The 15,181-nt window shown below is 39.5% G+C and overlaps 1 protein-coding gene across 1 annotated transcript in view; it reads left to right on the forward strand.

Moving 5' to 3' along the window:
* EML6 (EMAP like 6) overlaps positions 1–15,181 on the forward strand; it is a 288,561-nt gene that overhangs the window by 197,069 nt on the left and 76,311 nt on the right. The window contains exons 15-16 of the mRNA XM_052648401.1: positions 1,954–2,059; positions 8,155–8,248. Coding sequence (XP_052504361.1) covers positions 1,954–2,059; positions 8,155–8,248 — 200 coding nt within the window. The remainder of the gene's footprint in view (positions 1–1,953; positions 2,060–8,154; positions 8,249–15,181) is intronic.

Below are 15,181 nucleotides of genomic sequence, written 5' to 3' on the forward strand. Positions count from 1 at the left end.
ACATTGTATTAATTTGGGCTCATTCATTATTTTATATTTTAGCCTTCAAAAAACTAAATTTTATCTGAACCATCTTGGAATGCCTAAACTTCGGATTGAGTCTATAAGTGAAAAGCTGCTCAAAACAGAGCTCTGTGTTCAATTCAGTAAACAAAGAATCTGTTAAACTCAGATCTTGCTAGTAAAGCAGTAGTATTGTCAACAGTATTTTCAGTATTGTGCTCTTTTCTACCAATGTTTAAATTGCATTTTTATTTGGTTTTATCATGAGCTTTTAACTGTAAGAAATACTTCACCTGATCCTCAACATAAGAGTGGCAAATTCCAAGAAAAACTACTGGTATGAAGAGACCTGGGTTTGATTCCTGGGTTGGGAAGATCTCCTGGAGAAGGACAGCTACCCACTCCAGTAGTATTCTGACCTGGAGAATTCCATGGACTATATAGTCCATGGGGTCGCAAAGAGTCAGAGGCAACTGAGTGACTTTCACTTTTCCTTTCACTTTCATGAGGGTCAGAGATTAACATGAGACAACAAACTATTTCTGAGACTTGACAGGAGGTAGAAGTCTTTGAACAGGGTTTATAGCCTGATGTTCATAGCCATGGATGAAACTGAGGTATGTAGAGAGTCAGCCCCCAGAAATGTGCATTTGGTGGGGAAAGAGTTCATAGCTCTTATATTATTTGTAAAAGGATTACAATCCCCCAGAAGGAAAGAGCCATTAATTTAAACATGATTTGCTTCTCTTCCAACTGTAAATTACATCATCTGTTCTGTCTTAGCTGATGTTAAATTTCATAAGTAATTGATCACTGCTTTGCCTTTTCACTCTTTCCTGCCCCCTCCCCCCTTTTTTGTCTTTCTTAGAAACAGATGATGCTTGATTCATGGGTATTTAACATCCTTCCTTTGAAAAAACACCAGAGATTGGTTCTTTACCTAAACCCCTGAGGATCCACCACACTTTACACTAATTGGTGGGAAGCAGACCAGTATGCCAGTACCCTCTCCTGGGGTAATTGGGCCTCCACAGGCCAGTGTGAGAGCTGGGTGGACTCTGCTGAGTTACATGCATGACTTCATGTCCCACTTTTCCTTTTAGAGCCATCATACCCAACAAGGATTTTTTTCCCCCTGTGTATTATAAGTGTGGTGGCTTCCCTTGTAGCTCAGTTGGTAAAGAATCTGCCTGCAGTGCAGGAGACCCAGGTTCAATTCCTGGGTTGGGAAGATCCCCTGGAGAAGGAAATGGCAACCCATTCCAGTATTCTTGCCTGGAGAATCCCACGGACAGAGGAACCTGGAGGGCTATAGTCCATGGGGTTGCAAGAATTGGACACAACTTAGCAACTAAACCACCACCACCATTATAAGTGAGGAAAACCAATTTAGTGGTACAGTTTTATCTGTTATTGGGAATTGGTGTGATAGAAACTTGTGTCCCCTTGAGGAGAAGCCACTTAATGACAGAGTTAAGCCTTGAAACTTTCACTTCCCAGGGGTAAAAGTAGGCCCAGGCCTCCTTGAGGTGGGTAAATAATTGGGGGAAGTAAAAGAGCTCTTAGAATAGACAGTGTCATGAAAACGAACAGCTGTGTTTTTTTGATTAAGGAGTGGAATCATGTATAGAGTTGAGAAGGTGGGAAGGGAAGGATAGAACTAGCTGACAGAACAAAGCCCAGAAGACATTTGAACTAGAGTCTTAAAGTCCCTTAACTGGGAGCCGTACACCAGGTCAGGCTCTGCTGGGACCCATCAAGACATTTAGACTCTTGGTTCCTCAGCTTCCTCTTCTGAGAAGCAGTAGAGTCGGACCAGAATATTTCCCAGGGTCTTCCGGCTCTCCACATAGGTGGGGTTTGATTTCTGAGAAGCGCTTGACTCTAAGGAGCAAAATCACTTTTATTATAATTTATAAGTTGTTAATAACACTCATCCTTTTATTTAAGGTTGGAAGAGATGCAGCTATTCATGTCTGGGACACGCAGACTCTAAAATGTTTGTCACTGTTGAAAGGACAACATCAGAGAGGAGTGTGTGCCCTCGATTTCTCAGGTAAGCACCCGTTTGCTGCCAGAGTCACTGACAGATGATTCCACATTTACTTTGGGCTTTTTGAATCCTTTTATTTGGTATAGTCCTGCTTGTAAGGAGGTGAGCCCTTTGTGTGTCAGCTGCCCAGTCTTAGACTAGAAATCGGATATGTGAATACTTCACTAAAAACGTGACCTGTAGACCACCCCTCCTTTCCTCCTCTTCGTTTCCTCTCTCCTAAGTCATTACCCAGAGCTCACACTGTGTTCAGCATTTGCTTGAGAGATTTGAAATCCAGAGCAGCTGTTGCCATTGAAAGCCATCGTTGCAAATGTCTGGCAGTGACTCAGAGCATCAATTTCATCTCTTTAAATAAATGGAAAGACAGCACTTGTGATTTCAAATATAAAGGACTATAGGGAGGGCTGCAAATTCTCTGCAAAACACTAGTGTTTTGAAAGTCAAATTTCATACTGAAAAAATAGAACTGATGTTTCCATCTCTTTCATTGAAAATTTGAAGACAGTGATGTTAATATACTAACCAATGAATATAATTTACTTCTTCAGAGTAAGGCCATTTCTTTATGCTGGAGTTGAAAACTGAGGGTTAAAACACAAAAGATGTTTTTACCTAGAAATTTGTAATAGTCCCAATTGTAGATATTAGATCTGTAGGAAAAATTTCTAACTTTCTACAGAAAACTGATTCTGTAATTTCTTTTTTTATAAATTCCACTCAAATATGTGCAATATGTATAATATTGGTTGTTAAATTCCACTTTACAACTCCAGTCTCTCTCTCATATGCCTCCCTCTCTACTTTACTCCCTCAAGCTGAACTTCCTCTCATCTGTGCCACGGTGGTTTTGCTGGTCTCTTATCCCATCCCCACTTCCTCCAGCCCATCCTGCCCCCTTCTGGAATCCTGTGAAAGTGCAGTAACATGTCTGCTCCATGGACTCTGCTTGGCTGACTGACTCTAGGCTGAGCCCTTACTGAACTTTCGTGGCCTTCTATGATCTGGCCTTGGTCTTCACTTGCAGTGTTTTCATCCACCACCCCAATCACGCTCCTTTACGTCCGCCTATCTGGAGAGCCTACATGTACTCCTGCCCTTCTTTTTGGGCTGTGTTCTTTTGCTTATGCCATTCTCATGTGTCTTGTTTAACCATCCTTTAAGACCAAGCTGAAAGTTTTATACTCCAGCCTTCCAGGCAGAAATGCCCTGTCCCTCTGCATTGCTTAACCCATTTGTTGTTATTGCTCTTAGGGTACCTGTTAGAGTCCATGGGGTACCGTAGTTATTTGTGTTAGCATCTCCTATGGCCCTCTCAGAATGTAAACTACTCATCTAGCCCATCTCTCTGCTCCCCACTGAGCATGTTATAGTGCTGTGTACACAGGGGCTACTCCAAAATTGTGAATGAATGAAGTTTTGCTTAATGAGCTCTGTCTTCCCTTTCACTACTGCTACTAGAACTTTACATGTAAACCATCTTTGGATGAAAATTATCTTTATTCTCTGACCAATCACACAGTACAGGTTTGTGTGGATGTCATATGCACCTTCTCATATGCTCTAAACTACTATACAAGTAGTTTATCCCAGGCCTCTCAGATCGTTGCCTAGGATAAAGAAACCAGATACTCTAAGAAGAGGCTGAGAAGCGGATTCTGTCCCTGCTTCTAATTCTATTTTAGGCAAATTAAGAAATGCTCAGATAAATATTTTCTGCATAAAAAGATATTTCCATTTGAACAATACACTCTTTATTCACCAGATAACAGTCACTAAGGAAGAGCCCATTTATGCAGCAAATGTGTTATTTTTGATTGTGAAAAATCACATTTTTGTCTCAGAATTTAAACACCATGTAAATTTTATAAATGGCACCAAAAAAGCTAGGTGATAGTTTGAGAAAGAACTACAAATAAGGACTATTGAGGAAGTGGGGAAGTATCTATTGTGTTTGATCCATCACCATGTATGGTTCCATGAAGATGAACTGTGGGATCTTGGTGGTTTCTGTGGCCCTTCTGAAGGTGTGAGCTGAGCCTCTTCAGTTTAATTTATATTCATAGTTGTACCTTGTGTTATGATGCAGCTTTAGTCTTAAACAGACACCTGCACAGCTTTACAGGTAATGAAGATCCAGAGAGTCTGATGGTATGGCTGAGATCAAGAGCAGGGATCCAGGGTCCCTGGATCTCAGTCCTGTAAAAAAGTCGCCAGGCCTGGGGCCACTGGGTGGCAGGAGCTGTGCCATCGCTCTCCCTGCTCATCCTCCTGCCCTTTCCTGCCCCTGCCCTCCACCAGGGCTGGAGTGAATTTTTAGCAGGAGAGTCACTCAGCGTGATCCCTTGCTTCCTCACTCCCTCTAACCAATGATCAGGATTCCAGCCACCCCCACCCCCATTCTCCAGTGTAACTGTGTCATGGGCATGGTAGTGCATAGAGCCTGCCACATGGGACGACCCCTCACCTCTGGTGAAGAGAGACCCCTATGCTAGAATAGCCTTGAACCAAACACTTTTGTGAACTGCAGCAGGAGCAACTATACCTTTCCTTTTGGATACTTGCAGGAAACTGAGGAGTTTAAGTCAATATGATGAGAGAGATGGTTTACATTTCCCAGTTTAACCATGTAAACAGGGTGCCCACATTAGATATTATCTAGCCAGGGGCCTATCTGTGTGCCTCAGTGTACCCCGACACCCACCTATCTCTTATAAGTTGGCTCATTTCAGGGGATGTTGTGGAGACCTGCTGATGATAGAAATTCTCATGGAAATACAAAGCAGGCACATTGTATGACAACTAGACAACAGACAAGCAGTCATAACTAGGAATGTGGATTAATCTATTCTTGCCCTTCTTCCAAAGCAAACAAAAAGAAGACATTTTTAATCAAAAACATTTCCAGCAACATAACCCATACTTGTAAATTATGTCAACAAGAAGGAATGAATTTATTTTGTGTCACTTAATTGAGCAACTCTTTAACCTTGTTGGATGTATTATCACTGTCTAGGGGAAAATGGAGGTCTTTGTTGCAGTCAGGAAAGTGCTTCCACATGAATGGAAAACCAATTAGAAAGAGAAAAGTTTAGCCACATACATATTTTCTACCCTAAATATCATCCTCATATTTTTAAAAACCTTCATTGCATCATAGTAATATCCACAAGGACACATCTGAGATTGCTTGATTTCATTGTGCTTCAGTTCCAAAAACCTATGCATTTTTTATGAGTCCTGAATATAGGACCAACTTGTAATTGCCTGAATAAAATATTTCTCTTTCTAATTTGTCCTTTACTGTTGACATTAAGTGCCTTAGAATTATTTCTGGACCATGTCACAAAATATCCATAATTAATATATACTGTGACTAGAAAGATTTGAAAGGACATTTCCATATGTTTGAAAGTCAGAAACTCCAGCTAAATGGTCAAGGAACAATGGATTTTTCAAAGCTGAAGTCAAGCCTCTGTGAGGGGAAATAAAAACTGGGAAGAAATCTGCTTCCCTGGTGATTCAGATAGTAAAGAATCTACCTACAATGTGGGAGACCTGGGTTCTATCCCTGGATTGGGAAGATTCCCTGGAGGAGGGCATGGCAACCCACTCCAGTATTCTTGGCTGGAGAATCCCCATGCACAGAGGAGCCTGTCAGGCTACCGTCAATGGGGTCACAAAGAGTCGGACATGACTGAGCAACTAAGCACAGCACAGTTATATTTCAAAACTGTGTGATATGTAGAAATCCCCCACAATTACAGAATTCAAGAAAAAGTCACCATCCTAAAAGAAAAGGTATGTTTGTTGAGGCCCCTCTGGATTTGTTCTGGGGCTTCATTGCTACTAGGTCACAAATTGGGGCAGAAAGGTGGTATAACTGTGAAGACAAGATGATGGGGCCTCATAGAAGTTCTAATAAAAAGAAACAAAAAGCAAAAAACAACTTACTCTAAGGCCTTTTTCAAAAGATGTAAACAAATAAATAAATAAAAGACTATCACTTAAAACGTGAACGTTTGCATTAAGAAGGACATCTAATATAGCTACCCAGGTTACAAAAGAAAACAAAATATAGGATTTACAAATGCCAAAAAAAGGGGGAGACACTGAATAAATATCTGTGCAGTGTTTCTGATTTAAAATTTTATGTAACAGAACATTCCCTCCATACCATCCGTGGAGACATTCCATTTTTATCTCCCTCATCCTCCTAATGTCACCAGTATCATCAAAATTCATTGAAAAACATCTCAGTATGAGGATCATGTTGGAGATGTGATGCAAGTACTATAAGTACGTCTTAAGAGCTTACAATCTAAAAAGGGAACGAGAACTCTCCAATCAAAATAAAATCACCAAATACAGAGACATGCTAAAATAGAAACATAGTGAGGCCACACCAAGAGATACTAGGAAAAGTCATGCTGGTAGTTCTAAACAAGAAAACATCACCAGTCCCTTCTTCCAAATGCATGAAAAGAGACCAGGCACAAGTTAAATCCTGGTATCATTTAAGCATGAGGACATATTCATTATGATTCAGAAGACACCTGTGTTTATAGTAGTCACTTCGTGATGATTTAGGCCTTTAGCAAAGTGTTAATGTCTTCACCTAATACTACAGTCTAGGAGCTTGAAAGAGTTCATGTAACTTCCAAATCCTTGCCTCATACTTAGAAGCAGTAGAGTATTGGTGGGGGATTTGGTTTGTTAAGCCAGGCTCTTCCTTTTTCTTACTTTCCTTTTTCCTCCAGAAAAGGAGCAGACTACTGTTCCTAGTTGGTTGGGGGATGGTCTCTGGATCAAGTAAGGTCACTCAGGGGTTGGACATGAGTTAACCAGCATTTGGGAAGTGTTACTAGCTATAGCAAATATGGATACAGAACACCCAGTTAAATTTGAATTTTAGACAAGGAATGCATAATTTCTTCTTATAAGTATGTCTCATGCAATATAATATTGCAAGGGACATACTTGTACTAAGAAATTATCCATTGCTTATATGAAATCCCAATTTGACTAGGGCTCCTTTCTATTTCCTGGCTACCCTAATTTGACATCTACCCCAGGGATATCTTTGAAAATACCAGTTGAAATCCTGAGTGGGCTGTGTGAGAAGCAGTTTATCACATACTCATTTCTTTACCCTGTTAATAATGGTTCCCTGTTGTCAGAGAAGACACCCCGCTAAACTGAGGCTTGGTAAACTTGGCCGCCATCTCCAGCCTACTCCAAGCTGGGGAGGAGCTGCTTTACAGACGCTTCTCCTGTAAATCTAGCTCTGTGAGGTGGCAGCAAAGGAAAGACTTATTGACTATACCTTTTCTTTGGTCTTGAAGTGAAAAAGCAAATTAACTATTTTGATTTCAATTCAATTATGTCTCTTATATATATATATTTTTTTATTTGACAAACAGCCTGTCCAAATCATTGATAGTATTATAAATACTATTTAATACCAAGAGAAAATGTTCCTCATATAACGAGTGGAAAAAAATAGTATGTTCACTATAATCCTGAACATTTATGTAGGGAAGCTGATAAGATATGCATCAAATGTAGGCCTAAAAATTTGGGTCTTAAATGTCCTTTGTATTTTCTCAATGTCCTACAGCAAACGTATTGCATTTGAAATAGGGAAAGTAAGAAGTTAATACTTTTTAAATTATAAAGTCATTTTTTGAAGGAATTTTCCAAGTTAAATTTAGTTTCTATAAGGCTCTTATCTTGGAGGGTTAAATAGAACCAGTTTTTTAGAACTCAGAATAGACTAAGAGTCACAAAGTTAAATGACTCTTCCAGTAAATGTCATGAGCTTTATCTGACACAAAATAGACAAGGTTTTGGGGACTTACTTGAGAAGTTCCCCCTAGCCCTATGTCTGAGATTGGAATGTTGGATCAGCAATTCAATTCAGCATCTACTTATTATACGTTGAGAAGCTCTGCTATTAGTACTTATGCATTTCATTTAGTGAGATTCCTTTAGTGAATTCTTCTAAGGTCAATTTCTTGTTCCTCTTTAGTATATAAAATATTTTGGTTTTTCACTGAAGAAATGAAAAATTTGACATTTGTGTTGTTTTCATGCAGCTGATGGAAAATGTCTGGTGTCGGTTGGTTTAGACGATTTTCACAGTATTGTGTTTTGGGACTGGAAAAAGGGAGAAAAGATAGCTACCACCAGGTAAGAAGCTGCCCGGGTCTTACAACATCCTGCCGATGATCACACTTCAGTAAATGTTAATAGTTGCCTTTTCTGGTAAGATTTCATCTTCAAACTCAGATGAAATTCACATCTTAACACCTAAGTGAAAACATATTGTAATATTTCGTGGTGACGAACCTGACTTAGAGGAATTGATGCTTGTTTCAGGGAACTGAAGAATTCTGAAATCCTTTCCAGAGAGTTATGCACCACTTTGCTTTTAGTAGTCTATACATTGTCTATATCAGAGCTTTTTACCAGCCCTAGAAAAGCCACTTTTCTCAGCCTTGTGCCTTGCCCCTTGTTTTTCAACTGTCTTAGCATCTGGTGAAGGAGCGTCAATGTCACTGGAGTCGGCAGCATTTGTCATGAAGCTGTGGCATGCGGGAAAGGAGGCCCATCGTGTACATCTGCCACTAGCTTTCAAAGCAGGCAGATTGTTTCACTAATCTCCCTGTCTTATAAATAGACTTTCCAAGACCGACTGCTGTTTATAGACCACCTGTCCTCCCACAGCCCAGCCTCCCTCCCTGCTGAATCAGCCCTAAGTCTGAACATTGCTTTCCATTCCTGCTTGCTTTGGGCTTAGCTGTTTGCCTGGCCATGGTCAGAGGTCAAAATAGTTGGCAACTAAGGATGATTTGTTGTCCAAGACATATTATCAGTATATCTCTCTATTGGTTCTTGCCTGTATAAACCAATTTCCTTTTTATCTTGCACCATAAAATCATTTTAAGTTGATGGCTTTGAACTCCAGTATTCACTTTTTAAATTGATGTTACCCTCTACAATATTAAATAGGGGGAAAGTGGGAGTTTTCACAATTTGACTTAATGAATGAAGATCTATAAATTGCTGGAGATTCAGAGGAGGAGCAGATGGAGTCTTGAGGACTCCAGCTGACCATCTTAGGATAAAAAAGGGAGCTTTTCTGATGAGTGCTATTGAGATGGAATTCTCGGCAGCAAATGGCAGCTCATAAATCTGCCTACCCAAGCAGTTTTTCTTTTCGTCTCTCTAGTATTCCTCATGGTTTTTATCACTCCCTGCTGATACTCAGATTTAGCTTCTAATCAGAACTCTGCTTTCCTCCTAGATTAATATACTATATTTTACTTTAATATTTCTGCTAACTACCATTTGTATTACAGTTCATTTCAGGTAAAGCACATGCCTACATTTCAAAAGCCACAGGAACTCAATTTCCCTACTAGAACACCCTTTGCAAATCTGATTGGCTTACTTGTTGTATGCCAGAAACAGTAATAAAAGTGGAAGAAAGAAATATTAATATTTTAGGAGTATATGTTTGATATGTTTGGTAGTATTACTACTATTTAATTGCCACAAAGCAACTTATCATTATGTTAATAATTCCATTTATTTTTGGAATTGCTCCCAAGCCGTATGTCACATTCCCTGAAGGGGACACCTGCAGAATTACCCTCAGAGAACAATTTCACAGATGTAACATTCATCCAGTGCTCTTTCCAGGAAGGTGTGTCAAAGATTGTTAAAGTTCTTTGGTCGAATACTAGATTTTTAAGCAATAAATAATATTTATACAATGTTAAAGCAATCATAGATATTTATATAAATAAGTAACCAAACAAAAAATTAAAATTCTCCTTATGGCTTGAGGATTAGGCTGCTTAAAGATATAAACTTTAAACAAAGGACCATGAAAGAAGTGACAAAGAAAAAGGAGGAATACTGCTCTCCCGGGAGTCATCGGAGCTCCTCCAAGGGTCTCATTTACTCTCAGAGGACGGCTAACTCAGTGATATCCTTCACTCTGCTCTTCTGTGTCCCGGTCATTGCCACCATCACCGAGCCAGGCTCGACAGCAGACCTGCATCCCGCAGGCTGTGGGTTCTGGCAGGCGATATTCCACAGTAGTGCCCATGACCCAGAATATGAGATTCCCCATGAGAGGAGGGGCACAGTTGACGGCCGAGACGGTATCACCCGCAGTGCTGCGGCGCCTGAGGCTTACGTATGCCCCTCACCCTCAATAGCCACCCGTCAGTTGTGAGCGTGTTTAAGTGAACCTACGTTTTCATCCGCTCACAGAAATCAGAGGTTCAGATATAGCCCATAAAGATCTTATTACAGATTTTGATGAGACTTGAACCAATCTCCTCGCACACTTTTTTGTTGGGCTTTGCTAATTTTCATGAATGACTTCAGTCACCTCCATTACAAATGAATTGTTTAGTCTCTTTTTCCTTTTCAAGGTTGGTATACAAGTAACCCATTTAACAACCAAGAGCAATCTCTTATGGACAGTAATAAAATAGCCAGATACCAGTGTCACTCGGGACAGAACAAAAAAGACAATTGATCAGGCACTTCCATGTCCCATTTTTTTATTTCTATCATGCCAGTAAGCACGACTGAGCGACTTCACTTTCACTTTTCACTTTCATGCATTGGAGAAGGAAATGGCAACCCACTCCAGTGTTCTTGCCTGGAGAATCCCAGGGACAGGGGAGCCTGGTGGGCTTCCGTCTATGGGGTTGCACAGAGTCAGACACGACTGAAGCGACTTAGCAGCGGCAGCAGCAGCAGTAACATGACCAGGGACAATGACTTTTATTAACAAACTTCATCTCAGAAGTTTGAACAGTGGGGACCTTAGGCAAAAGGTACAAGTTATCATGGTGTGCATAACAAGAATACTTCAACATTGAAAAGTACTTGTGTTTTTACTTTTCGGGACAAAACGTAGGGCCATGTGGAGCATGTAAGTGCACTTTGAGAGTGTGCGCTTCTGGTTTAGCTCTGCCGCTTGCTCTAGTTTAAGTCCCTACCCTTACATATGCTCAGTGAATGTGATCCCCTCTCCTGAATATGAGAGTGACACCTTTCCTTTTTTTAAAATATGGATCTCTTTTTAAAATAACATTTATTAATTGTCTTCTGTTTTCAAAATAATACGTGATTACAGAAAAGTTAGCACAGAAAATCTCCAAGAAGAAAATTATTCATAATTCTACTACCTAGACATAGCTATGGCTAACATTTTTGGCCTGTATTCTTTGATACATATTCTGTGAGTATTTATCTGTTTTATTCATGTATAGGCTATTATACATATTGCTCTGTAACTTGCTTTTTTTTCCCCACTCACCAATATGTCATCTTCCTTTCTTCTTATTGTTCCCTGGCTTATCCTTTGTTATTCTGTATTATAAGCTATTTTCAATCTTGGGCTGAGGCATACATCAAATATTCAGTCTTCCAGTTGTGGGTTACCTTTGCACATGGTCTTACCTGGTAAATTACCTATGACACAGGCATAGGGACTTAGGGCAGCAGTACTGACTCTCCTACATTCTTATTCCATCAGTTGTAGGACATGAAACTCTTTCCATTTTGTTTTTCTTATATACATACACACACAGACACACACACACACACACAGTTGTAGGCAACTTCCATACAAATTTAACACATGTCTAAAGGAAAAAAATGACAGAGGTAATTCCGTGAGTGTTCTTTATTTAGGTGTTGACATTGACATGCCATCATCAGTCAGTTTAGAATTTTAGCCACAAGAGAAACAACACTAGGGTTTTTATGACATCAAGAAATTAGATGAAAACTAAAATGTGCAGATATGCAGATGACACCACCTTTATGGCAGAAAGGGAAGAGGAACTGAAGAGCCTTTTGATGAAAGTGAAAGCGGCGAGTGAAAAAGCTGGCTAAAAACTCACCATTCAAACAACGAAGATCATGGCATCCATTCTCATCACTTTATGGCAAATAGATGGGGAAACAATGGAAACAGTGACAGACTTTATTTTCTTGGGCTCCAAAATCACTGCAGATGGGGACTGCAGCCATGAAATTAAAAGACGCTTGCTCCTTGGAAGAAAAGCTATAACCAACCTAGAAAGCATATTAAAAACCAGAGATATTACTTTGCTGACAAAGGTCTATCTAGTCAAAGCTAAGGTTTTTCCAGTAGTCATATATGGATGTGAGAGTTGGACTATAAAGAAAGCTGAGAGCCAAAGAATTGATGCTTTTGAACTGTGGTGTTGGAGGAGACTCTTGAGAGTCCCTTAGACTGCAAGCAGATCAAACCAGTCCATCCTAAAGGAAATCGCTCCTGAAAAATTCATTGGAAGGACTGATGTTGAAGCTGAAACTCCAATACTTTGGCTACCTGAGGAGAAGAGCTGACTCACTGGAAAAGACCCTGATGCTGGGAAAGATTGAAGGCAGGAGAAGGGGATGACAGACGATGAGATGGTTGGATGGCATCACTGATTCGATGGACTTGAGTTTGAGCAAGTTCTGGGAGTTGGTAATGGACAGGGAAGCCTGGCCTGCTGCAGTGCATGGGGTCACAAAGAGTTGGATACGACTGAGCAATTGAACTGAACTGAAAATGTACTCTCCAAAAAGATTTTTCCAACTGTCTAATTGTTTGCCATTGTATAGACACAAGCAAGCAAAGCAATGTTCTTTTCTATGTAGGGGATATAATCTGTGATATCTGTTCTCACTTTTCATTTCAGTTTTCTCTAGCATCTTCTCTCTAAAGTTGATGTTAATAATTTATACATTCTTTGTATAAATGACTATTTAGATATTTTGTCCAGTTTTTAATTGGGTTATTTGCCTTTTAATTATTGAGTTGTAATTTTTTTCTAAAAATATATCCTGGATATCAGTCCCTTATCAAATGTATGATTTGCAGATATTTTCTCCTAAGTTCAATTTTTCAGTCAAAAGCATGAGCACACCTAGTCCGTACTTCATGCCTGACTCTATCAGAAGCAGCATAATCAGTGGCATGCCAGAGGGTAGGGGCAGTGGGAGCAGTACCTGCCAGGTTCAAGCAGTAGTGCTTGTATTATCTGTAGGAATTTTTTAAAGAATAATAAAACCAACGAAAAGTAAGCCTGTTTTTTTTATTATTCTCCTGAGCCAGCAATTCTAAACAATGACAAGGATGGAATTCCTCTCTCTCAGGGCAGATCACCATTCCAGTCTACCCCATGGTACACCACTGCCCCCATATGTCTGGTTCTCCAGCTCTTAGTAATACTCAGCTCTATTGTGGTTTCTAGTAGTATCAGCCTCATCCTCCCATTACAAAGCTTCCTATCAATGTGTATCTAATGGTTGTACCTCCATTTACAACTCTGGGCAAAATTGATTGTTTAATTAAGGGTTGGAGATCGTAATTTTCTAATTCTATTATTCATTCTTCATAGTAGCTACAATTCTTCTATAAAGAAGAGTTTCCCCCCATGAACCACTTGGTTTCTCTGCAATACACTTCACACAGAAAGTAGTCCTTTAAATATTAGTGTTATTTGTCTGTTGTCTCTAGCTTACAGGTATCTCTAGCTTACAGGTATTTCACCTAGTTTGTCATTTGTCTTTTGAGTTTGCTATGATAGTTTTCATCATGCAAAGGTTTTTATTTTTATGTGGTCAAATTTAGCAGTATTGACTGCTTCAAGATTTTGAGACTAAGAAAAGTGTTCCCTGTCCTCAGGTTCAAAGGAAATCACTCATGATTTCTTCTAATCTGCCGTGGCTCCATCGTTACATTTAGATATCTGAATCATTTGGAATTTATCCCAGTGTCTATTTCAAGACACAGATTCAATTTTACCCTTCCTCCTTAGAGCTATCAAGGTATTCCAAATACCATTTTTCTTTTCCCTTTTATATAGACTTTATTTTTTAAAGCAGGTTTAAGTTAATAGCAAAATTGTACAGATAATAGAGTTTCCATATGTCCACTATTCCAGCCTCCTTCAAATCCCCACCTGGCACCAGAGTGGTACATTCGTTATGACAGACAAAGCTACATTGACACGTCATTATCACCCAAAGTCCACAGTTTACATTAGGGTTCACTCTTGGTGTTGCACATTCTGAGAGTCTTGACAGATGTATGATGACTCGTATCTGCCATTATAGTATCATGCAGAATAGTTTCACTTCCCTAAAAATCCTTTGTGCTCTGGCCGTTCATTCCTTGCCCCTCTCTATCCTGGAAACCATTCATGTTTTTTTAACTGTCTCCCTAGTTTTGCCTTTTCCAGAAAATCAGTTAGTTGGAATCATATAATATATAACCTTTTCAGATTGGCCTCTTTCACGTAGTAGTATCCATTTAAAGTTCCCCCATGTCTCTTCATGGTTTGATAGCTCATTTCTTTTTAGCACTGAATAATACTCCATTCTCTGAATGTGCCACAGTTTTTTTATCCATTCACCTGAAGAACATCTTGGTTGCTTCCAAGTTTTGGCAATTATGTTTAAAGCTGCCATAAGCATCCATGTGCAGGTTTTTGTGTGGACATAAATTTTCAGCTCCTTTGGATAAATACTAAGGAACATGACTGCTGGATCTTATGGTAAGAATATGTTTCGTCTTGTAAGAAACTACCAAAATGTCTTCCAAAGTAACTGTACCATTTTGCATTCCCGCCAACAATGATTGAGAATTCCTCTTACTCCACATCCTTGCCAGCATTTAGTAACAGACAGCATTTAAGTATTCATTTCACCCCACCCCCCACATTGATTTGAGACCTGTCTTTAGTATGTGCTACATTTTAATATTCATTTGGGTCCCTTTCTAGATTTTTTATTTTACCATTAGCTTGTCAGTCACTTGTGCCCCAATACCACACTGTTTTAATCATGAAGGTTTTATAAGTTATTTTAATACCCAGGAGAGATACTCTTCCCATTTAGCTTTTCTTTTTCAGAGTTTTCTTGGCCATACTGTTGTTTTATTCTTCCATAAGAACTTTAAAGTCAGGGTGTCTAGCTCCAAATTAAAGACCAGACACTCTTAGTGTATGAAAAGAGCAATAGAAAATGCTCTTATCTTTTGGAGTCAGGTTGAATTCATAAACAAAGCTAGAATTA

This window comes from Budorcas taxicolor, chromosome 11, assembly GCF_023091745.1.
Source record: "Budorcas taxicolor isolate Tak-1 chromosome 11, Takin1.1, whole genome shotgun sequence".
In the NCBI taxonomy this organism is placed as follows: Eukaryota; Metazoa; Chordata; class Mammalia; order Artiodactyla; family Bovidae; genus Budorcas; species Budorcas taxicolor.